The following is a 26,431-nucleotide window of genomic DNA, read 5'->3' as shown; positions in this document are numbered from 1 at the left end:
GGGGGACCATGTATGTCTCTCTTAGGGTTCTCCTTGTTTCCTAGCTTCTCTGGCAATGTGGAATGTAGGTTGGTAATCCGTTGCTCTATGTCTAAAATCCAAATCCCATATATGAGTGAGTACATACTGTATTTATCTTTTTGTGACTAGGTTACCTCACTCAGGACGATTCCTTCTTGTTCCATCCATTTGCCTGGGAATTTCAAGATTCCATTTTTTTCCCCACTGAGTACTAGTCTGTGTGCAAGTATACCACATTTTCTTTATCCATTCTTCAGTTAAGGGGCATCTAGGTTGTGTCCACGTTCTGGCTATTACAAACAGTGCTGCTATGAACATAGTGAGCAGATGTCCTTGTACAAATATGCATTTGTGATGAAACTTTATCCAATGAAAGGCTCCTTGATGTCATCTTAGCACAATTAAAAACAATTTTAACATAAAAATTGCTAGAGAGGTAGTTCAGTACTTAAGAGAGCTTGTTCTTCTTGCAAAGGACCCAGTTCAATTTCCAAGACCTGCAACAAGATGCTCACAGTTGCCTATAATTCTAGTTCCAGGGTCCTATTCTTACTTTTGGTCTCTTCAGTTGCCTGCATGCATTAGATGTATATAACCTCAAAGAGGTGTGTGTGCACGCACACACACACACACACATACACACACACACACACTAAATCTTTAAAACCCAAGTGCCACTTTTAGGTATTAATAGTAGTGGTTTGTCATGAATATCACAGAAGCCTAACTTTCAACAAAATTGGACTACTGATGCAGAAAACTTTACATCTATATTTTATAACAACAATAAAGATCTCACCTCATTTTTGAAAAAGAAATAGCCCTGAACATTTTTTCCACTGGGTCTCACCATTTGCTTTTGATTCTCAGGGACAATCTACACATCCTAATCTATTAAGCTTTATGCATTACCATTAGAGCTTTCCTTTTCTAGGACAACGTATAAAATATTGATACCAAGTTTTCCAAGCTCAGTGTTTAAGGAGTGTGCTTTGCTTCCAGTATAAAATGACTGAGTGGATCATTTACTTTACTTACCACACAAAAGTCTAGTGTGATGACAGTGAATAAATATAAAAGCAAATGCTTCAGGGCATTCCAGAGTGATAAATGTCTAAGTAAGTGATTACATGGTTAGAGAATCGAGCTTAGAAAGGATCTGTAGCCAGGAATAAATACTGGAGAAGGTGTTGCCGAAGGAAATGCTTAGTCAAGCAATGGAAACGTGTGAAGCTCACGGTCTCATTGCCAGAGAGCAGAAATGAAGTACATGGAAGTTATCAAAGTAATTCCCTAGAGCATTGCAATATCCATGAGACCTTCATCCTTTTCTGCAGTGCCCACTTCCACCAGTGTATCATTCCACAGTTAGTGGCTGCCCACTGAAAACTAAGATAAAAGTGTTTAAAGAATAAACAAGGATTGCTAAAATATCTGACAGTCTAAATCTATGATCCAAGCAAAACTTTCAGTGTCCTATCTTCTAAGGTCAATGGAGCTTGGTGCAAAATCCTCCATTAAAGAAAGAGAAACATTAGGAGAATTAATGTGTGCAATAATACGAGAAAGTCACATGAAATGCCCACATTCATCAACTGTGTTTCCCCTCAAATGTTGAAGCTGACAATGATGGACTATCATGTATTTTAATCAAAATACAAAGTTAATAAGTGAAATGTATGAGCCCAGAAATAAGATAATAATATCTGGAATTAGAAGAGAATTTTAAATGTTCTTCATTATTATTATTATTATTATTCTTTATTATCTTCAAAGATTCAAAATATTGTGTCCATAAAATAAGTGAAAAGTGTGCTGAAATAAATTCAGACTAAGAAAAAGTTACCTCTGTTTTATTATTGAAAAAATAGATTATTTTCTCATGCAATATACTCTGCTTACAGTTTTCCCTCTCTCTACTCCAACCAGTTCCTTCCCACTTCCCCTCAGTCTGGACCTTTCTGCCCCCTTTATGTCTCTCTTTAGAAAAGAACAGGCTTCTAAGATATAAGAACAGAACATGACAAAATGAAATATAAAAAGATGGAGTGAAAAGTTCTGTAACAAAATGGACACAACAACCCAACAGGAGGAAAAGAATCCCAAGAGCAGGCATAATAGTCAGATATCCATTCACTTGCACACTCAGGAATCCTGCTAATATAAGAAGCTAATAACATAATAGATACATATAGACCAATGTAGGTCCTATGCTTGCTCCTTCAGTCTCTGGGAGCTCATGTGTCCTGTTTCCATAAAGATGGTAAAACCAAAGGAAAATGGCAATGCAAACCAAAGTCATCAGTTGGAAGGTCTCATTTTTTCCCACCAACCATCTTGCTTGCTCATCATCTTAAAATAAACATATAGAAAAAGAGGTCTCCATGCTTGTGCTTCAGCAGGTCCGGCGGGTCAGCTCCTGGCACTGTCAATCACATGTGCTTCCTGCTCCGCAATCGCGTATGTTGTGTGTATGTTATCAGAAGTTTCATTTGTCTGCTTAGCCAACACAAAACAGAGGCAATCTTTATATTATTATATCACAGTCATCTCCACAGATTTGCTGAAAGTACTAAGTATGTCTTTCATGATACTTAATGTTCTGTCTTCATACTGAAATGGCACAGGTCCATTTGATTCCCCAAATTGGGCCATGACACAACTACAGTAGAACACAAGGTGTCTCAGTGTGAATTCTGAATTAAATATAAAATAAATATAAGTATTCTGAGGCTCACTTCTCAAAAGGTTGCAGTTTTTGGAAATGAATGCTTTCCAAAATCTTGTCTTTAAATTTATATCGCAATTTAGTCTGCTCAAGACAGAATGGTAATCGTCTCCTTACTGTGAAAATGCTATTATTATTCCCAACATTATGTATTTTCTCTCTAAGTTCTACTTAACTCTTCACAAACTAGACTTTATTCCATTTTTATATGATTCATTCTTTATCAAAATAGTGCTAAAGGATATAATTCCCTACTCAATCTATTATGGGCACATTGCATTGCTAGTAATCAATATTTTACAAGGCCACAAATCATAGTTTTAGAATCTGTGTATTTTACTGATATAGATATATGTATCTTATTTTTAAAAATATATTTAGATGTAAAAGAATGACATTAAGGAGCCGAGCGTTGGTGGCGCATGCCTTTAATCCCTGCACTCGGGAGGCAGAGGCAGGCGGATCTCTGTGAGTTCAAGACCAGCATGGTATATAGAGTGAGTTCCAGGACAACCTCCAAAACAATATAGAGAAACCCTGCCTTTAAATTAAAAAAAAGAATGATAATAGGTATAATATTTTATGATTTAAAATATGTTGCATGTAAAATTCTCTTTGGTAATGTCATGGTGACATTCTCCATCAGGAGTGGGAAAGGGATTAGATACAACACCATTGGCAGCAATGAACCAAATGAGTGCTGAGTAGCTATTCAGGACCCCTGAGTTCTGTTCAGCTTCCTGATCCCCTGTGTTAACCATTTCATGTTCCTTTCTGGGTTTCATTTCTCTACTCAGTGAAACAAAAAGCTTGCTCCACGGTCATAAATAGTCCCAAATGTCCTCAGTCTGAGAAAAAAGTGGAGCGTAGCCTGATTGTAATCAAAGCCGGTCTTGTGTATTTCAGTGAGGGAAAATGAGTATTTCTATAATTAATTATATAATTAATATTTCTATATGTAATTTTGTATAAGTGAAAATATTGTATGTTGTTGGGGGAAGTCCTGTGCATTTGTCAATAAATTACTGTTGAGCCAATAGGAAACCTAGATAGGAGGGACTAGGAGTCCAGGAGGACTCTGGGAAGGAGAAACACGAGAGAGTTTGAGATGTAACCGCCATGGGGTAGGAAGCCTGGAACTATTCTCCGGTAAGAGAAATACTTAGATTAACAATTATGGGGTAATTACTTAAGTCAGAGCTAGCCAGTAAGAAACAAGCAAGGCCAACAGCTTCATAATTAATACAGCATCTTGTGTGTTATTTGGGGACTACAATGTGGCAGAGCCCAGGAGACCGGTGGGGGATAAACCAGACTGGCTAGCAAAGAAAGCTTCTCTTAACAGAATGGTGATCAGGAGTGGGATCATGAATTTCCACGCAAAATAACAAAAGCTATAAAGTAATTTTAGAAACAGAAGGATGGAGAGAAGCACAGATTTTTGGTAGCAGCATTTTTCTCAGGTGTGCTCTGTTTTGCTAGCCACAAGCCGAGATTCACGCGGCTTGCTTACTGGAGTCTTCCTGACTCGGCATAAAAAGAAAAGAAAAAAGAAAAGAAAAAAAACCCAACAAGGTTCTTTTAAGAGACTCTGCTAACGATTGAAAGGTGTGTAAGTACAGCTGGAAGTGGCAGCTTTTGCTGGATGTCAGCATGGACTGAGGCGGTAAGCTGGAGTCACACTTATGCCCGCCATCTTGAATCAGCAGTTTAAAACAGCCGCAGTTTTACAGATAAGACACGTGGCCAGAAAAACATAAAGATTTACAGTAAAGTCAGACTTGGATGAAGAAAATCTTCTAAAGGTTTACAGTGTGTTTAAAAATATACGTAAGATTGAGAGAGAAAATAAAGCGACAAAGTAGTAAATATAAAAGCCGGCGTTGTGGTGGCACACGCCGGTAGGATTTACTTCAGAGGCAGAGACAAGCAGATTTCCAAAGAGAAACCCTGTCTCAGAAAAAAATAAATAAAAGTAAAAGAAATAAAGTAATAATAGATAAATAAATAAGCCACGTAAAGATGGAAAATACACAGAGAGTCTGGATACTGTACGCTATTGTGTTTTTCAGTTTTTTGCTTGCTCAGGAAGGGACTGTTACTAAAGTACACGTGATTATAAATGCTGCTAAATTAATCCAACTTCTGTCTTTTAAAAATGCCTTGACTTCAAAATTTAAGTATAAGGATATGTTACTCGGAAAAGGAGTTTTTGCTTATGTTTCTACAGAAAATGAAAAGCTGAGGATTCCTTCCAGGCTTCTGTGGTTTGACGAACCAAGACCCCCGGAAGCAGTGGACCAGATGTTCCAACAATTGAGACAGCTAAGATGATGCAGCTTTACAGACGCTGAAAATACGGACTTATACAGGTTTCTGAGTTTTGTCATGATCCCCCATGGTATGAACAGCGCCCCCTTCCAGCAGGAAGCAGTTTGGAATGAGCGACATCCTAATTCCCATCTTGTTTATAAATCTTTGTTTTCATTTAAATGGGGTTTTTTATAATTGGCTAATGATCAGAGCCCATCTCTTATTAATGGTAAAAAGGGGAATTATGTTATGGGTATGGTTTTTCATTTATTGATACAAATTCAAGGTCAATTTTGTGATGTGTATATTTCTCCTCTTGATTAAGTATTGTGCTTATACTGATCTTTTAAAATGTAATGTGTAATTAAATACAGATTATAGATAGTTACTTATAATAGTCAGAATCTATAGTTAGGTAAGTTAGGATTTCTAGATATACAGAAATATATTTGAGATAGATAGACAGTCTTCAAACCTCTCAAAGACCTTCAGAAAATGGCATTTAAAATGGTCTAGGGTTTTTCTTGACAATGAGAAATGTCTGCTCCTGGCAGCACCAATTACGTCTGAGATGGGCATCAAAGAAACTCGTTATGGAGTTTGCTTTCAACGTGGCAAGACTAGCCACTTGGGCAAGAAACTGCTCTTGCCTAGACTGTTTGACTGTTGTTGTATAATCTGGACATGCAGGACCCACAGGAAAGTGACTGCTGAACTCAGTCTTACAGGGTTCCTGCTTCATGGAAGAGTCTACCAGATTTTCTGCAGGACACAGAAAAATGACTGACAGACTGCCAATGCAGATGGACAGTTTGAAATTTCCTGCTTTGCTGAGAAGTGTTCCAGACACATTGTGGTCTATGGGCTGAAGATGGATGCCCCAACATTACAGAGGAACTTCGGATGACTGTCCAGGCAGTAAGATATCTCTGTCAATCCTAGTGTTTATATATTATCCTTCTGTGGTCTTTGATGGAGTTGAAGATAGATAGTTATAATTATAGTTTTCCTTAGTTATGATAAAAAATAAGCTACATATAGAACTTTGGACTCACAAGGATGGGATGGATGATATTTTCTTTAAATCTTGCTAAAATATTGTAACTATGTTCTTATTTGATAACTGTTCTGTTATACACAATTTGACTGTGTTAAAGTTAAGACCGTTCTTTTTGTTTAAACAGAAAAGAGGAGATGTTGGGGGAAGTCCTGTGCATTTGTCAATAAAGTACTGTTGAGCCAATAGGAAACCTAGATAGGAGGGACTAGGAGTCCAGGAGGACTCTGGGAAGGAGAAACACGAGAGAGTTCGAGATGTAACCGCCATGGGGTAGGAAGCCTGGAACTATTCTCCGGTAAGAGAAATACTTAGATTAACAATTATGGGGAAATTACTTAAGTCAGAGCTAGCCAGTAAGAAACAAGCAAGCTTCATAATTAATACAGCATCTTGTGTGTTATTTGGGGACTACAATGTGGCAGAGCCCAGGCGACCGGCAGGTGATAAACCAAACTGGCTAGCAAAGAAAAAGCTTCTCTTAACAGTATGTACTCCTGGTATCATCCCTCATTTAACGTGCAGACTTCCCGATCATGTTGTCAACATGTGCTATAGGAGGTACTCAATAATTTCATCGGAGAGAACTATGAAAGTAAAATCTTGCTGAATTATATCATGTTCTAGCTGTTATTTCTGGAGTTCAGACTTCTTGTTATTATAATGGAGTATTTGTTTACCAAGCCTCTCATAATGAAGTACTACAGAAATCATACTCTCACAATTCTGGAGAGCAGAAGTCCAAAATCTAGAGGTAATCAGGCTCTGGAGGCACCGAGGGAGAATCTGCTTGTGTATTCTCTCAGCTTTTGTTGGGCTGCTGTCAATCCTTAGTATTTTCTTGACATGGAAAACCTTTTTTTTTTCAGAGAAATTTTCTTATGCCTACAAAATCTTGTTATTTCCAAACAAGGTCCCATTATTCATACAAAGCAATGAAACATGCTTACTCTAGCTACACAAGGGTGATTCAGTTTTTTGTTTTGTTTTGTTTCCCAGCAAAGCGATTTCTGGCTAATCTACTCAATTGCCTCTTCCTGTTCTTCTGACTAGATATTCTGTGCTGCAAACTCTCCACCAGTCCTGCTGTTGTGGGACCATTCCTTCCTCCTATCATTTCCCACTTTACTGAGAACTTACACAGAATGTCCATTATTAGAATATGTGTGTATCAGAGCATAATCCATCAAAATAAAGGGGTACTGAAGGACAACACAGTCTGTAATTTAGAACAGATAAGTCACATCAATACATAAAACTCAAGATGCGTATCTTAGATACAATCAATGTTTTTTAAGTCAAAGAAAGTCTGGGTAGTATATCAATTTTTAAATCCTAAATATTTTAGCATATACATATAAATAAAATTATATTGACCTAAATTCATGAGAAAGTGCTCAGTACTTTGTATGGAAACAAATTTTGAAAGAATAAATATGTTATTGTTAGCAGTGCCATGACTCTTATTTTAAATTTTGTATTTGTAGGATATTTTTGCTTGGATACACTTTATCACTTTTCACTTATGTTATAATCTCATGTAAAAGGAGTGTGTGAAATATATAGTAGCTGGACACATTTTAGCTTACAGAGAACAATTTTATTTTGAATATGTAATGCATCTAATTTTATAGTAAGTGCAATTGGAACAGTGATTTTTCCCAGTAGTTCTTTTTTTTTCATTGTCACCTATCATTCTAGCAAGTGTTCTTTTCTGTTACTTTTTAATTCTGATTGCCTTTTAAAGCCAAATTCTCCAAAGTAAAGTGCTTTTTTTATGCAGAAGAATTCTTTAAGCTGTCACCACTGTGACAATTCTATATCTGATTGAGTCCTAAATAACTGTGGAAGGAGCAGAAAGCAGCTCTCAGTGTATAGTTTTCAATTTCTCAGAGAAGAGTTTGAACTAAATGCAACTGCAGTTATGCATCTCTGTGACTCAGAAACTCATTCCATTTACTGAAGGTGGCTATCTTCTGGGCTTGAAATTCTTGGCAACCTACAGGTCTTTTTTGCTGCATGGTTCACTGTGCTGGCTTGCAATTCCATAGATTCAGCAATAGTTGCTTCTTGTATGTCCTATACCCCAAATGTAAATAATAACGATTTTGTGGTACATGGAATGTGTATAACCCAGTTAATTAGACACCAGTCTCCATTGCTTGTCTGAAATATAGATTGCATTAACTAAATAACTAGAGACAAAGCTGTATCAGCCTGGAGGCTCATTTCTTTTGGTTCCTTGATCACAGTTGGAAGCTGGCTTAGCACTTTAAAGTTAGCTCACAGAAAGAGTAGGCTAATGCCCACGATGAGGCCTAAAGAAGCAGAACATTCCTGGTGCAGTTACCCACAAATATCCTGTTCCTTTACTACAGAGGTATATAGACTGTTAGAAGGTAGGGTCCTTTTCCACCAAGACTGGCTCATTCATGTCAGCACCACCTAAAAAGATAACTTAAGCTCTAGGGACAGTATCTGCTCTGTCTTTTGGCTTGGAAAGATTTCCTTAGTAAGTTCTACCCTATATAACACCCAAAGCACTGGATAAATGAATATTCCTGTGCCCCCTTTGTAAACAACCAAATACCTTAAACTGCTTAATTCTGTCAGCCATTCATTTAAACCCTGAAGGCCAGTTATGTTTCAAATTGGGAATTTAGGCTTCTAGAAAAAGTGAATATGGTACAGCTGCACATGTAGTGTCTGTAGCAGACACCTATAATAAATACTAGCATTTCTATATTCCTAGTAAAATATACTTCCAGTAAAATATGGTAACAGATGCCTTACATGGCTTAAATAAAAAAAAAACCTTTATAGAGCCTCAAATCCATAGTATTCAAGTCAAATGAACCATCAAATAGTCTCACATTAACCAAATAAAATCCTGGGCTGGTAAAGCACTTGCTTAGCATGTGCAAGACCTTCAGTTCGGACCTCAGCACTCAAAAAGAGTGGTATACGAGGAAGGGGATGGAGGAGGATATAAAATTTGTTTCCTACCAATACAGGGTAGATATACTATGCACAATAATAATTTTATTAGGGTCTTGTCTTAGTCACAATTATTGAATCTTCATAGGAAAGCTAGACAAAGAGAAACACAAAATGCAGTTTGAGGAGACAAAGAACACAAGAGAATGTAGTGGTGTAGCCAAGTCCTGTGTTCAAGGAGATCAGAAGTTACAAGAAAGGCCTGATACTAAATGGAATAAGGGAGTGGTACCCTCACACAAGAACCTATACTACTAAACTTCCAACTTGTGAATAGCAAATCTTTTTCAACACAGGAAACCATCAAAAAGCCGAAGCTTTTTTTTTTTGTCTTGGAAAAAGCCAGGTTTCAGCTCAAGCAAGCAGTAAATTTACTGATTTTCCCCTATTATCTTGGCTCCTTTCCTTTCCCTCAATAATGTTAACTCTACACAAAGATTTTTGTTTATTTTTTTCTCTTATTCTTTTATGTGTGCGTTTTTTGTTTGCTTTCTTTTGTGTTTTTTTTGTTTGTTTGTTTTGCCTGAATGCATGGCTGTGCACTGAATACATGCAGTACCCTTGGAGGGTGTTAGATCCCTTGAGACTACAGTTACAGAAGGTTGGAAGTCAGATGAGGGTGCTTGAGTGTCAGACACAAAAGTTGTAGAAGGTTGTGAGCCACTCTATGGTTGCTGGGAATTGAAACAGGGTCTTCTGCAAGAGCAGCAAGTTCTAAATCACTGAGGTATACATTCACACTCCAGGGGTTTAGTTTTAAGACACAATGAAATGAATTTCTTAAGACAAGAAACACATTTTTGTCCAAAAGATTGACATAAACTTTATTAGAAAATTATGAAGTATTAACTGTCAACCGAAAGATTACAGTTGGGTGGTATGCAGATTTATTAACTGTGCGGATCAAGTCAGCATTTGACTCCACTAGTTAGAAGCAATGGCTTGTTAATAAGTTCTAAAGAAACTGTTCATAGAAGAACTACCTCTTCTAAATTAGAAATATGTGGAAAAGATAGAAGAAATCCCAGGAGATGTATAGGATGCAGGAAGATGTGACACTTCTGGAATTAGACCACTTGCAACAAAGTCTGTATACACAGCATCCGCTCTTTTTCTGTATTTATATACATTAAAAATATACTCCAGTCATGGGTGGAAAATACACAATTTAAAAACAAAACTGCAAAATGGTATGTGTTTACAGCAAAATGTGAATTACCTGTACACACATATTTAAGAGGCACAATCTGTTCTATACAGTAACTGTCATATTTAGTTCATATACACAGTGGTATCTGTTGTTAGTGGTTTGAGTTAAAACACAGTACCAAACATGGATAAAAAATAAATTACTTATTATTTAGTATTTTTAAAGTCACATACTTCAGAAAAAACAGTAGCCAACTGTACAACTAAAAGGCTCATTTTATAGTAAATGAATCCAGATTTCAAGAAATGGCCCCAATCGGGATACATCTGTACCTTTTAAATAAACTACACCAATGTCAAGATTAGCTATACATAACTCTGTAACATATGATTTAAGAGAAAGTCCTTCACTTTTTTGTAACATTGTAACTATACTAGGGAAGGGGATGGTAACTACTTTTCCCAACTCCAACACTACTATTCTATTTTTTCACAAAAATGATTTCCCTTCCCATTTTATTATTATTTATCTGCTCCATTCTGCAAATTGTTCCTGTTCATGTCTTGAGTTCCATTAGATATCTCAGATATTCAACTTTGCTGTTTATAACCGTAAGTGGCTTACGTCAAAGTAGAAAAACCCATGTCGGGACTGGAGGATAGCTTCAACACTCAAGTCTCAAACTTGTTCACACAGATACTTTCAATTTAAAACTAAGACTCACAGTCTTGAATAGTTTCAGAATGTTGTTAAGGGCTTGTCTTTGGCATTTTGTCTACTAGTTCTAAAACAAAGCACAGCAGTTATGTTTTTTGTGTATCTAATACACACTTTTGGTGCAAAAAAAAGATTGATATTTAACAGCAACCTCACTACTGAGCAACACTTCTCTTTATAAAGCTGCAAAAAAAAAAAAAAGAAAAAAAGAAAAAAAAAAGAAAAAAGAAAAAAGAGAAAAAAAGAAAAAAAAGGAAAAAAAGAAAAAAAAAGAAAAAGAAACAAAAGAAAACACAACTTCCAGCATTACACCCCAGAAAGCTGAAGTGCTTGGTCTCGTTGAAAATTTTTTTACAACACTGATAAACAGGATACACTTTGTATTAATAAGATAGCCAGGATTTAATTCTTTTGTATTGGCAAGTATCTTCGAATAGCATGGCCAATACAAAGTCCAATTACAGTATATTCTTCACTGGTCCCTGTGGCCATCTGCCTTGCTTTCTTTTTCTCTCCTCCCTCCCTCCCTCCCTCCCTCCCTCCCTCCCTCCCTCCCTCCCTCCCTCCCTCCCTCTCTCTCTCTCTCTCTCTCTCTCTCTTTCTATTTGAGATAGTGACATGGTCTCAGTAAGTTGCCCAGACTGGCCTAGAACCTCTTGGGTAGCCCAGACAGGCCTTGAACTTGTTGTGAGCACTCTGCCTCAGTTTCCAGAGTAGTTGCATTATATTCTTGCACTTCTAGGTGTGGCCCTGGGAAAAAAGGAAATAAAACATAACCAAATACCAGTAAGTGCTTGATCTGTGCAAAGTGCTGTCCTGGATAGCAAAAACTGAGTGAGCAATGCAGCTTTATTGTGGCAATAACACGTTGAAAAGGCAACTGGTAACTCCCTACTGCTTTCTTACCAGCAGACTTGGGAAAATACAACCAGAGAATGACACATTGAAGATAAAGGAACTAAATTATAAACCGGAAATTTCGACTATCTGGCAGGAAAGATCTGAGTAAATCTGTAGCTATTTTAGGAAGAAAAATTGGTCGATCTATTAAACACATTAATATCTGTAGATTAGGAGAATATAACACATTAGAAGTGAATTTTTGAAATACAATTTATACGGCAGTTGATAAATACTATCTATGCAGTTTAATAATACCGTTATCTCCCAGCCAATGTAAATACCTGACATTAACAGTCCTTCAAGTATAGATCAAATTAAGTTACATGTGATAACCAAGTAAGGAATTATCAGCCCCTACCAATAAAATTTAGTAAAAAGTGGGGGGCTTATTGTTGGCACTACTTACTGCTTCCAGAATAGTAAATGTGAATGGTAGCCTACTTCCAGAATCCAGACAAGCATCGAACCTCAACTCTGTGACTTTAGAAATACTATGAGAGTTCTCAAAACACACACAGGACTCATCTGGTCATATTCAATTCTTAAATGAAACATTATGCAAAAGTTTGCTGCCTAAATGTCCTCAGGCTCATCTGTGAGCTATTTCATGTACTTCTGGAGGAAGCTTCACAATGGAGAGGATCAACATCACTAGACAAGGTCAACAGTTAGCAGCTCTCCCTCAGAGGTCAGTTGAAATTGGTTTTCTGTAAATGCTTATTGGGAATTTCTAAAGCACTGACTTGGAGAGGCCAAGAGCCTCCATCAATCCCCGCCTGGATGGCCACTCCTGTCACCACTGCCAGGTCAGGGTCTACAGACGTGTTGGGATCCTTCCCGAAGAACTCTTGAATGACTTGGCGGATCCGAGGAATCCGAGTAGAGCCCCCAACTAGAACCACCTCATCAATTTCCGTCTTGTCTAGGTGGCCTTCTTTTAATACTTGCTGGATGGGCACGAGTATTTTCTGAAAGAGATCTTCATTGAGGGAATCAAAGAGTTTGCGTGATACTTCTGTCTCAAATAACACCTGCCGTTCCCCACTCTTGTTGTCAGAAGGGCCAGGTCTAAACACCCTGTGCGCATGGTGACCATCCCCTGGGCTAAGCTGGTCTTTGGGCAGATTAGAGTCATCTTTCTGAGGTGTCTGCCTGTCCTTTTCCTCGACAGTGAGTAAAACTGACACCTGGGCAGACGGATGAATCGTCAAATTTAATTTGACCATTTCCACAGCTTGTCTTAATCTATGGATTTCCTCTTTCCTGGAAGGGAGAAAGCCATAGGTTTCATAAATCTGATTATATAAGTACTGAAGAAGCCTCTGATTGAAGTCTTGTCCTCCAAGTTTGTTGTTTCCTAAAAGAACAATTAAAAACTGTGTTATACATATGTGTACACACACAAATATATAAAAAGTTAACATATTTTAAGAATAACAAATCCTGCAAATACATTAAAATTTCATTAAAGTATCAACTAAAAAGAGCTATGCCAAAACCATTTTAATCTAAATGGCAAAGTGAGATGGTTATCTACGTCTATTTATTCTAGAAACATTTTAACCTCAAATGTTACTGTATCTGTTTTATCATGGTAAAATTGATAAACAGTGCCAGAAAAGGTTAGAAATTCTAAACTATGTAAAAGGAAGTATCTCAATGATATCAAATAATTTTTGATAACACAAGAGAATAACATCATAGACTGCCTTGTTATGCAGCTATCCAAAACACCAACAGTTATTATTCTGAAAATGAATTGGCCTAACAGGTACCAATAAACATACATTTTATCTAACTGTTAATGATTAAAATCTTAATAGAAATAGTTCTATTAGAAAGAAAAATGTAATATAAAGTATGTACTGTGGCTCTAATGAATCTGGTTGAAAGAGTGAAAAATATATATGTTAGAACAATTATACAAGTCAATGTAAACACCCTTATATTGTTAACCTAAAAGGCACAAAGCAAAAATCTTGAAAAGAGATTTAAAGTGAAATATCTTGTGTCTTCAATGACATTAAAATTGCATTTGTTAGGACATTTACTTTATGAAGCATACAATATATGATCATCTGAAACTCTTAATTCAAAGTCTTCCTCCTTACTGTTCCTGTCAGAAGAAAGCCCTGAAGGAACTTCCTTATCTGACTTACTGAAGTCTAACAATTTTATTTGACAGTTAACCATGATCTGTACATAGACAGACAGGAGCAACACTGTACAGAAAAAAAAAAAATCACAAAATCCTCTGAAAACCAAACCAAGATGCTACATGCTAGGCATATTAAGGGAAACATGCTTGAACGTCTGTGATTCTGTTTCTTTCTTACCAGACATTGCTCGTGTTAGAAACGTCCCTCCTTGTTTATTCAGTAATGACACATCAAGAGTCCCTCCGCCCACGTCTATGACCAGCACATAGAAGACATCAACCCTGTGGAGACCATAGGCCATAGCTGCTGCTGTTGGTTCGTTTATCACTCTCAAGATCTTCAGTCCTGAAAGACCAGGAGAAGAGCCTTTCTATACAACTTGCAATAACAATATGTGTGTTTCGTCTTTAACATGAGCTTCACCAAGCAGTGACAAAAGCCGTGGGAAAAATACAGTGGTATGAAAACAGAAGATATCGGTGGTGCAATTTAAATTATCCTTAAAGAGTACAACATTAAATAAGACGAACCCAAGCTTAGTAACCTGACACTTTATTAACAACTGAGCAAAATCTCTTCCAGCCTTTTCTAATTCTGATAGTGTACCTGGAACCATAGAGGTGTGCAAGTGTGATAAGCTCATCTTGTGACAAAGACTACATTATTCTGATTAATATTTCTGCTTTGAACTAACTCCACACATAAAGTGGTCTCTGTAAAATATGGCACTAACCTTCAGGAGCCACATCAACATTTCAAACTCTGAAGAATTCCACCAAAGGTCATACTGTCCTTCCCTTTACCTACAGATCACTCAGCTCTGGTCATGTAAAGGTCCTATAGTCAGAGACTCAAGTGTTACTCTTCCAATGAGGCATACCTGATCATTCTACAGGGCACCCCTATGTTATGACTACCTGCTGACCCTTTATTCTTCCATTCCGTTATTTCTGTTAAAGTCTACATCAGTGGCTGTGAACAAGAGGGATTTATCCCCATGAAGTGAATGGAATGAATGAGGACACTGCTGATTGCCTTCCACTGGGAGACAGGATACAGCAACTATTAGTGAGGAGGAAAGGGTACGTCTAAAGAAGTTTCTATAGGAAAACATTACGTTTCATGCCTATTCTATGCTTCTGGCTAACTGAAAACAAGGACGACACAGAGGATCTGTGGACAGTGTTTCATTCTTTTCATCTTGGAAAGTCTGGAAACACATTTACCTTAACAAAGATTGCATCTTTCACCAGAAGGACACAAGTGCTCATGTTCTCTTCCAGTCTTTTTCATATGCTTGATTAGCTTAATGTTTTTTTCTTCTTTACATTTTTTGAGGATGTGTGTGCTCTGGAGGACTGAACCCAGGCCCAGTCTTATCCACTGTAGAGAAATAATCTACCAGAAAGCTACATCCCTATCCCCAGCCTGCTTTTTTTCCCTGATATACTACAGAGTTCATAATTATTTGGAAATTTATATAAACAGGCAGTTATTCATCTGTCATATCTTATGTGCCTACAGTTGATTTACAAAATGGCAATTCTTGGAGCAGAAGCTTTTTGTTCTAACAAAATCCTGAGAAAAATGCACATCAGTCGAGGATGCTATTACCGGCAAGGTTGGCAGCTTGAACTGTTGAATTCCTCTGTTTTAGGTCAAACTCTGCTGGTACAGAAATGACAGCATTGACAACTGGCATCCCGAGGTATTCCTCTGCCATTTCCTTCAGTTTTAGCAACAATCGAGAGCCAACATACTCCGGAGTAACAATGATGGTTTCGTTACTTGTTACAGAAAACTCAGCCATTCCGTCTTTGTGTAACACCTGTGAATAAGATTTGATAAACAAAACTGTAATGACATGCATGCATACACATACTTGCATTTGCTTTCACATGTACATGTTGGATTTATTCAACAAAAACCTTCATAAAGTAATACGATCCACTCTAACGTATCCAGTACGTTTTTCCAGATTAGAGTTTACTGAAAGTGATGCTTTAAAATTTATAAAATTAATCAGCCCTATGCTTGAGGTGAGTGTGGGCTCTGCTCGGGCCCCAGCTCCCACCATTACTCCCTCCTTGGATATTCCTGGGCCCGCTCCTTGCTTAGAGTGGACCCGCTCCGGCAGGAAGGACTACCCTCAGTCCAGTCACACCTCACTCTTGGCTCCCCCCCTTTGCCCTCTGCCTTCCACTTGAGTCTTGGCCCTCCTATGCCCTCCCCTTGAGTGAGGAGAATATCAGGAAAGGCCAGACCATCCAGAGTTGCAGACACTGAAGCCTTGGCTCACATATGCCACCAGGAGACCAGAGGAGAGGGAGATACCCCACCTGCACCCATTTGAAGAAGGGATGGGAACACACTTAACAGCAGAAAGACCGCTGTGACACCACCAAAATCTAGGGACTCCACAACAGCAAGACCTAAAAAGCCTAATGCAGGTGAAGCAGAAGAAAAGAACTTCAAAGCTATTTTATGAAGATGATAGAGACCCTTAAAGAGGAAATGAGGAAATCCCTTTTAGAAGTAGAAGAAAAAACAAACAAAATATGAAATGGAGGAAAAGACAAACCAAAAAATTCAAGAAATAAACATATCTCTTAAAGAATCTAAAGAAAGCCAAGAAGAAACAAGGAAGCAATTCAAATTGTTCAAGGTTGGAAAGCTGAAATAGAAGCAGTAAAGAAAACACAGAATGAGGAGATGATGGAAATAGAAAAACTGGGTAAACAACCAGGCACTACAGATATAAGTATAACCAATAGAATATAAGAGATGGCAGAGAGAATCTCAGGTGTTGAAGATTCATTAGAAGCTATACAGTCATTGACCAAAGAAAATCTCAAGTCAAACAAATCCCTAACACAAAATGTCCAGGAAATATGGGACACAGTGAAAAGGTCAAACTTAAGAATAACAGGTATAGAAGAAGGTGAAGAAATACAGCTCAACAGTACAGAATACATATTCAAAAAATCATAGAAGAAAACTTCCTCAACCTAAAGAAGGATATGCCTATGAAAGTATAAGAAGCTTATAGAACACCAAATAGAGTGGCCCACAAAAAGAAGTCCCCTTGGCACATAATAATCAAAACACCAAACTTAATGAATAAAGAAAAAACATTAAGAGCAGCAAAAGAAAAACGATAAGTAACACATAAAGGCAGACCTATCCGAATTATACCGGACTTGTCAATGGAAACTTTGAAAGTCAGAGGGTTCTGAATAGAAGTTCTACAAACGCTAAGGGCACATGGATGCCAGCCCAGATTACTGTACCCAGCAAAGCTTTCAGTCACTACAGATGGAGAAAACAAGATATTCCATGACAAACCAGATTTAAACAATACATATCCATAAATCCAGCCGTACACAAAGTACTAGAAGGAAAACTCCAACCCAACAAAGATAATTACACTCAAAAAACCATAGGCAATAGAAAATCCCACTTTACCAAACACCAAAAGGAAAAGGAGGGAAATACACCTAATAACACCAACAAATCCGAAAAAAAAAAAAACCAAGAATCAACAATCAGTGGTCATTAATATCCCTCAATGTCAATGGTCTTAACTTGCCTATAAAAAGACACAGGCTAACAGAATGGATACGAAGACAGAATCCACCCTTCTGCTGCATACAAGAATCACATCTCAACATCAAAGACAGACATTGCCTCAGAGAAAACGGTTGGTAAATGATTTTCCAATCACACATCAAACCTCACATACTTATACTGGGTGACTTCAACACCCCACTCTCACCACTAGACAGGACTACCAGACAGAAACTTAACAAAGAAGCAAAGGAACTAACAGAAGATATGACCCAATTGGGATTAACAGACATCTATAGAACATTCCATCCAAACACAAAAGAATATACTTTCTTCTCAGCTCCACATGGAACATTCTCTAAAATCGACCACATACTTGGCAACATAGCAAACCTCAACAGGTACAAAAAAACTGCAATAACCCCCTGTCTCCTATCGTATCACCATGGTTTAAAATCAGAATTCAACAACAAATTGCAGAAACCACACAAACTCATGGAAATTGAACAATGCACAATTGCACCATTCCTGGGTCAAGGAAGAAATAAAAAAGGAAATTAAAGACTTCCTAGAATTCAATGAGAATAGACACAACATACCCAAACTTATGGGACACTTTGAAAGCAGTAGTAAGAGGAAAGCTCATAGCACTAAGTGCCCACATGAGGAAACTGGAGCATAGTCACACTAGAGAATTAACAGCACAACTGAAAGTTCTAGAACAAAAAGAAGCAAACTCATGGTGGAATAGTAGATGCCAGGAAATAATCAAATTGAGGGCTATTATCAGTAAAGTAGAAACTATGAAAATAATACAAAGAATCAATGAAACAAAGAGTTGGTTCTTTGAGAAAATCAACAAGTAGACAAACCTTTATCCAAACTAACCAAAAGGCAGAGAGAGAGCATGCTAATTAACAAAATCAGAAATGAAAAGGCGAACATAACAATGGACACTGAGGAAATCCAGAGAATCATCAGGTCATACTTTGAAAACCTGTATTCCTTAAAATTCTAAAATCTAAGGGAAATGGACAATTTTCTGAATAGATATCACTTGCCAAAATCAAATCAAGAACAGATAAGCAATTAAAATAGACCTATAATACTTAATGAAATAAAGCTCAGGGTCACATGGTTTCAGTGCAGAATTCTACCAGAAATTCAAAGAAGAGCTAATATCAGTACTCCTCAAATTGTTCCACAAAACAGAAGCAGAAGGGTCATTGCCAAACTCTTTTTACGAGACTATAATTACCTAGGTACCCAAGCTACACAAAGACACAACTAAGAGAACTACAGACCAATATCCCTCATGAACATTGATGCAAAAATACTCAACAAAATACTGGCAAATCAAATCAAGAACACATCAGAAAACGCATCCACCATTATCAAGTAGGCTTCATCCCAGAATGCAGGGATAGTACAATATAAGAAACTCCATCAATGTAATCCATCAGATAAACAAACTGAAAAAGAAAAACCACATGATCATCTCACTAGATGCTGAAAAAGTCTTTGACAAAATCCAACACCCCTTCATGATAAACGTCTTGGAGAGATCAGGAATAATAGGAACATACCTGAACATAATAAAGACAATATACAGCAAACTACAACATGAAACTAAATGGAGAGAAACTCAACGCAATTCCTCTAAAATCAGGAACAAGAGAAGGCTGTCCACTCTCTCCCATATCTCTTCAATATTGTACTTGAAGTTCTAGCTAGAGCAATAATTCAACAAAAGGAGACCAAGGGTATACAAATTGGAATGGAAGAAGTCAAACTTTCACTATTTGCAGATGATATGATAGTTTATATAAGTGACCTGAAAAACTCTACCAGGGAACTCCTAGAGCTGATAAACACCTTCAGCAAAGTGGCAGGATACAAAATTAATTTTAAAAAATCAGTAGCCCTACTTATACAGACGCTAAATGGGGTAAGAAAGAAATCAGAGAAACATCACCCTTTATAATTGCCACAAACAACATAAAATACCTTGTGGTAGCACTAGCCAAACAAGAAACAAGGAGAACCCCAAGAGAAGAAAGCATGGTCTCCCGAAGAAGGGACTAATTGGGAGTAAGGTGAGAGAGAAGAGGGAGGTGAGAAGGGGAAAGGGGGAGAAGGGAATGCGGGAAGAGTTTAGGAGAACTGAGACCAGAGGAATAGGGGAGGGCAAGAAAGGAGATGCCTTGATAGAGGGAGCCAGTATATGTTTGGAGAGAGGTCTGGCACAGGGGAAATGTTAGGAGATACAGAGGGATAGCCCCAACTAAGAATCTAGGGAGTAGTGGAGAGGCTGTCTTTGATGTTCTTCCCTTATAATGAGATTGATGACTACCTTGGTTACCATTCCTAGAGCCTTCATCCAGTAGCTGATTGAAGCAGAAACAGACACCCACAGCTAAACACTGAGCCACACTCCTGTAATCCAGTTGTGGAGAGGAAGGATGAGCAAAGGATCCAAGACTGTGCTGGAGAAACCCACAGAAAAAGTTGACCTGACCCAGTGAAAGCATGGAGACCCAAAACTGGGGAACCAGCATTGGACCAAACCAAACCCTCTGGATGTGGGTGGCAGCTAGGAGGCCAGGGCAGTCTATGGGACCTCTAAGAGTGGAGCCAGTATTTATTCCTAGAGCACAAATGGACTTTGGGAGCCTATTCCCTATGGAGGGATACTAGTGCAGCCCAGGTGCAGGATGGAGGAGGGCCTGGGCCTTCTCCCAAATGATGTGATAGACTTTGATGGTCTCCTGTGAAGGGCCTCACTATGCTAGGGGAGTGAGTGGGGGTGGGTTGCGGGGTTGGTGGGGAGGGCAAAGGATTGATATATAAATAAGAGTGCTTCTAAAATATATAAATCTCAAAAGAAACAAACCAGAGATCAGCTATCTATGCCTATTCATATAAAACAGCCACTCAGGCTAGTTCAGGTGATAAAAAAATATAATAATCCATGGTATGTTATTCAGTAATAACAAAATGAAAGTCAAGAATTTAACAGAAACCTAGGATACTCTCACTACATACTTATTGGAAGGATGAATGAGGACACGCAGGAGACTCCCTTTATTGGGAGCTGTATGTCTCACGACCTTCAGTGGACACTTTTTCGTTTAGACAAAGCACTTTACAGCTTCTTGTCAACATATTCAAACAGTTGCTATCACTAATATTACTCTTTGGGCCCATTATTTAGTAACATAATCCCAACAAAAGACAACCCCGGATAACCAACATAGTCACTAGTGAATAAAGGCCAGACAAATATGCAATGAACTGTTGATGCACACATCCTGGGTAAGAACGAGAAGAGCGGAGAAAGATTTCATCATGCTCCTCTCAAACATTTACAGATTGGTTATTTCTAAGATACTGCACTTTATATTTTTAGCTAGTCATTGAGTACAGGGGATTAAAACCACAGGAAAGAAAACTGCAGAAAGTCACAAAGCAGGCAATGACTTATTCATCACTGTTATCAGTGATGATAACGACTGTCTAAGGAGTCTAATTCACTTAGAATACCACTTCATAACTTGGGTAAAAGTGCTACACGGATGAACAAAACATAATTAAATGTTCTAAGAGAAACAATGTTTTATTAAACAGTGTTTTAGGAAAAATAAATACCTAAATGCATTAAGATGGAAAAAAACAAAACAAAAAAATCAACCTAGAGAACCAATAGAAAAGATGACATGACAGTTCCTACAGATTACCATAAGAATCAAAGCCACTCTTCTAAAATCAACATTTCATGAATGCCTAATACTTTGACAAGAAACAAGAAATTATTCATCATAAAGATGATAGAAGTGAAAATAGTAAGTAAATACACTAAAGAGGTATTTAATTGTCATTAAGGAAAAGTTAAATGTCAAAATAGGACAAAAAGAAAATAAGCATCATTAGCTGGGCGGTGGTGGTGCTCGCCTTTAATCCCAGCACTTGGGAGGCAGAGGCAGGCAGATCTCTGAGTTCGAGGCTGGGCTGGACTGACAGCCTCGAAAACAATACAGAGAAACCCTGTCTCGTTAAAAACAAACAAAAACAAACAAACAAAAAAAAAACAAAAAAAAAAGAAAGAAAAGAAGCATCATTAAATAAAGTAATAATACAGGAGGCAAAGTCAGGCAGATCTCTTTGAGTTCTAGGCCAGACAAGTCTACAAACTGCTTCAAAACAAAACAAAAGCCAAAACCAACAACAGACAAAAAACAAAAGAAGCAAAACACCACTAAATATAACTTTAGGGAAAGTAACAGAATGACATTTAACACAAAATGCCATTTATCATTTGTGGATAGGCAACCAAAAAAAAGCGGCATGGTGGCACAGGCCTATGATCCCAAGAGGCTGAGGCTTTCAGATTCAGCAACAGCTGGGCTCTGTAGCAAGACCTACCTCAATAAGTAAATAAAAATCACACTACCTACTGAAGACTCAGAGACATAGACACTCAATACAAAACAATGGTTAAGAGCATGCAACCTTTTCTGGTCTATAATTATAGAACATGAATAAAATTCGTCAATCTGTCTCTCTCTCTCTAACTCATCAATTCTACCAGGCAGGCAATTTCTGACACACACACACGCTTGAATACTTAAAAGAACTTCAAAAATTCGTGTCATTTAAGGAAAGTAAGATAATATAAGAGATAATGATGAGATAGATCAATTACATAAGAAAATAGCCGGGTGTTGGTGGCACACACCTTTAATCCCAGCACTGGGGAGGCAGAGGCAGGCAGATCTCTGTGAGTTCGAAGCCAGCCTGGTCTACAGAGTGAGTTCCAGGATAATCTCCAAAACAATACAGAGAAACCCTGTCTCAAAAAACCAAAAAAAAAAAAAAAAAAAAAAGTTCCCCAGTCATTAAAGATAGTGAGGTAATTATTTAATGTCTGTGACATATTGTTGCATTTCAAATATGTCAGAAAACACCAAAAACTAGTGTACAAATGTTCTATGTATATGGGTATGTACAATCATAGAAAATATCCACTCATAGCATATGAGGTTTCATCGTCCTTCCTAAAGTTATCTTGAAAGAACTAATTGGATACTATGATAGCAGAATAGGCATACAGCAAGGTCCATTTCCTTGACCAGAAAGCCACTGAATTGATTCACCCTGCAGCTTCTGTGAAATTTCTCAGTGGGAGACTATAACTTCCTTACAGATAAACCCAGTTGAGATACAAAGATGGTCACAATAAGACAAAGATTAATTGAAATAGTATAATAAATTGACAGACTTCCGATTAATCTCCTACCTTAAATGGATATCTGCCAATTTCCGCCTCCAGTTCTTCCGGGGTGAAAATCTTACCTATGAACCTTTTAGCGTCATATATTGTGTTTTGAGGATTTGAATCTGCCAGCTCCAGGCTTTCGTAGCCCACATATACATCGCCATCTGTAAAGGACACCATGCTGGGTATGCTGATATGCCCATTTTCATCTGGAATCACCTTTACTTTTCCTGTCCCAGGAAAGAACACTCCAACGGAACAATAGGTGGTACCCAGGTCAATGCCAATCACTTTTGGAGTAGGCAGTGGTAAATACTGTTGTGCCAAGTAGCCAGCCAGCAGGAGAGTCAAAACAGCTGAACCTGAAAACAGAGACATCTTTGTCAAGCTACTACTATATACTGTTCCTACAGCAACATCTCTTCAATAACACTCTTGAAGGAAATATTTTACTTTATAGGATTAATAACTAATTCTTTTAGACATCAAGTCTGTCATATTCCAACTGGGCTACAACTAAAAGTAAAGAAAAAAGTTAATCAAATGCCCTCACAACTGTATTTTTGTGTAATTTGTTATATGAAAATAAGGGAATAAAATATAAATATATTTCACTCATAATTATGCTGCTGCCAAATGGAAATATGACAAATGTAAAGCAAAAGCTGGCTACAATCCACTTTTCTTGACCTTTTCCTATTTGGGCTGATAGCTTCATGAACAGTTTTATCTACGTTACTATAATGAAATTCCATTATGAACTTCTAACAGCAAAAGCTTTGGTGTAAGGTTAACCTCTTCGATTATCGTCTTTACCCATTCAAAAGAATAAGTTGGGTGCATTGATTTTTAAAATTGATGTTGCTGTTACCTCATATCAGAGTCCAATGAGGGTTCTTTTTTTGCATATTTAAGTGTGAATTAAGGTCATACTTCTCAAAAGAGGTAGTATTTAGAGAAGAAGTATATAAGTACTAACCCTGATAGCAATGACATGGAAGTTTCCTGAAGACACGTTTGTCCACCACTGTATTCCCCAGAAAGAAGCTCAGCAAAGTTCAATTAAAGAAAAAAGATCACATGCAAACCTCATGCATATGGTACCCCCAAAGCGAATAAGGGCATCGCTCTGAATTCAGAATTAATGTCTGTGTTATCCACCTGTTCCCACTCAAGACTCATGCTAAGAAACCGGAATGTCAGCCCGTGGTGCTGTTGATAAACTGCTCGTTCAAACCAACGCCTGGCTCTCAGTAGACCAGCCTAACCACTACAGAAACATCTTAAAAGCATTTCCTCACAGCTAGCGAGGGACTGCAATTCCCAACAGCTAAGTTCCAAAGAGAATCCAGCTCCACAGCACCGGGACCAGAATCCGCTCCCAACTCGGCATCCCGAGTGCAGCCCGGGGAGTCCACACCTCGAGATGCTGTCCCCCTCTTATTCCACAAGGGGCTCTCGCCCCCTGCACAGAGAACCGAACCCAGCTCCTGACTCAAGACCGAGGTCTCTGCTGGCGGGACCCGTCTGCAGGCCCGCGTCCCCCGGACGAGCGGCTGCCGCCGGGACCCCCAAGCGGCCTCCTCCATCGGCCGGAGCCGGCTCCGGGCGCCCCGCCCCCACCGGCTCCAGGCAGCCTCCGCCACCTCCGCAGGTTCCCTTCGCGGCGTGACCCGGGCTCAGGAGCGAGACCAGCACCGCCTGCCCACCCGGACCTCCTCTAACTAACCCGCCCACTGCCGCAGCATCAGGGCCCCTGGGGTACCCACCTAAGATCGTCATCTCTCCGGCCATCAGTCCCGCCGAACAAGCTGAGAGATGACTGTACCGACGGGAGGCACCGCCCCCTAGCCGCCGGCCGCCCCGCGGCCTCCTGGGAAACGTAGTCCGTCGGCTACGAGGCAGCGGCAGGAACTACGTCTCTCTCCACCTCAGGGACTCCATTTACCATGAGGCCGCGGGGTGGGAGGCTCACTCAGGCCTGCGAGGAAACAGCCGGCCTCTCCCCTCGCGCAGGCTTCGCCCAGGGAGCAGCCCCCCCGGGAAAGGTCAGAGTTTGTCTTGCATCAAACCCGAAACGCGGCAAGCCTACTGGCTTTAAAACGATCCCGGTAGCCCCGCCTCGCCGCATTGCCTTGTGGGAGCTGTAGTTCTGGGGTGGACAGAGCTCGCCTAGAGTGAAGAGGAGCAAACGTGTTGAGAATCTGAGGTGGGTTGCTTTGCCAGCCTGGCGCGGGATTCAAACGTCTGTTTTCTCGTTCCGCCTCCGTTTGCGGTTTATTCCTTTGCTGGAAATGAAGATTCCAGGTGGAGTCCTCGCAAGCCCTCCAAAGTCCTCTTAGCACTCCTAGAAGAGGCTCTGTAGTGGTGCAGTCCCTGCGGGCGGGAGACCTGGGTGGTGTACCTGCTCCCTGCACAGCCCTGCAACTCTTAAAAGCATTGACTGTTGTCGCCAGTAAGTTAATAAAAGTGATCTTCGGGAATGAGGTCTATCCGAGACTGCAAGGACACATTTTTTTTACGTCTAGTATTAACATTCAAATATAATATTAAAAAGAAATATGACACAATAAACCCCACTTTCGCTATTTATGTCATAAATGGCCAGAGGTGTCTTCCTGGTCAGGTCCTATCATCACATGTGACTAGCATGTTAGTTAGCTTTCCCCTTGCTGTTATGAAATACATTATCAAAGGATTTATTTTAGCTGAAAGTTCAAGGGTACAGTTCACCGTAGTGAGGAAGTCATGGTAGCAGGATCTCTAGCCAGCTGTTCACATTGTAACCAGAGTCAGGAAGCAGAAAGAGGAAATGCAAGCGTTTTCCTCTTTTTTATTCAGCCTTCGACCCACTGGATAGAATAGTACTATCCATAGTTAGGTTAGAACTGCTCTCTCATTTAACCCCGTCAGAAACTCCCTCACAGACATGCCCAGAAGTTTGTTTCCATATGATTCTGAGCCCATCAGGTTGAAAAGAGCAGCCTCAACTATTGAGGGTACTTGTGGTTTTCAGTGTGTAAACCTGATTTTCTACTCCCTGTCTAACATTTTATATACTCTGATGACTTTCTAAAAATAGTTTCACCATTAATATTGTGAAAGTTCAGGAACACATAAGGTCCTAGAGGCTTAAATCTGCTTTTCCTGCCTTAGATGAAACTCATTAAGTTCCACTTGACAACATGTCAACTCTACTAGCTGTGAGAAATAAACCTTTGTTGACTTTCTACTTGTGTAAAATCTCATGTTAATCGCTCTGTTGTCTGTCTAGCTATCACCTTGCTTTATCATATATTGGTATATCTATGTATCATCTATCTATCTGTGTATGTATGATCTACATAGATACCACATACATATATATATACATATATATATATATAATGGTTTTAAATATGATTTATGGCTACTTTTGTGTTTTAATTACTTTATTATGTGAAATATGAAACATATGAATATATAAGTACTGTTCACCAAAACTGTTATGAAGAAAGCATACTTCAAGCATCCAATTCATAGTTTCCACGGGTAATGATAATTT

At 38.7% G+C, this 26,431-nt stretch overlaps 1 protein-coding gene across 1 annotated transcript; it reads right to left on the bottom strand.

The window, feature by feature from the left end:
* Positions 1–11,814: 11,814 nt before the first annotated feature.
* Hspa13 (heat shock protein family A (Hsp70) member 13) lies at positions 11,815–24,744 on the bottom strand. The gene is made up of 5 exons (XM_005068219.4): positions 24,657–24,744; positions 22,909–23,249; positions 15,660–15,873; positions 14,223–14,390; positions 11,815–13,243 (listed from the first exon to the last, which is right to left on the bottom strand). Exons 1-5 carry the CDS (start codon positions 24,679–24,681, stop codon positions 12,576–12,578), a joined length of 1,416 nt encoding a protein of 471 aa, XP_005068276.1. The 5' UTR covers positions 24,682–24,744; the 3' UTR covers positions 11,815–12,575.
* Between the last annotated feature and the right edge of the window lie 1,687 nt (positions 24,745–26,431).

The sequence above is a fragment of the Mesocricetus auratus genome, unplaced genomic scaffold (assembly GCF_017639785.1).
Source record: "Mesocricetus auratus isolate SY011 unplaced genomic scaffold, BCM_Maur_2.0 Super-Scaffold_100008, whole genome shotgun sequence".
NCBI classification, from domain to species: domain Eukaryota; kingdom Metazoa; phylum Chordata; class Mammalia; order Rodentia; family Cricetidae; genus Mesocricetus; species Mesocricetus auratus.
This window is presented reverse-complemented; position numbering and strand designations above follow the sequence as displayed.

What these genes read in the sequence shown, in the direction of transcription:
- Hspa13 (XM_005068219.4), bottom strand. Translation starts at nt 24,681, where the DNA reads ATGGCCGGAGAGATGACGATCTTAG. An exon ending in TTGGCAGATATCCATTTAAG is followed by an intron (nt 15,874 to 22,908) that starts GTAGGAGATTAA and finishes TCTTATTCACAG; the next exon opens with GTGTTACACAAAGACGGAAT. An exon ending in TCTAACACGAGCAATGTCTG is followed by an intron (nt 13,244 to 14,222) that starts GTAAGAAAGAAA and finishes TTGTTCTTTTAG; the next exon opens with GAAACAACAAACTTGGAGGA.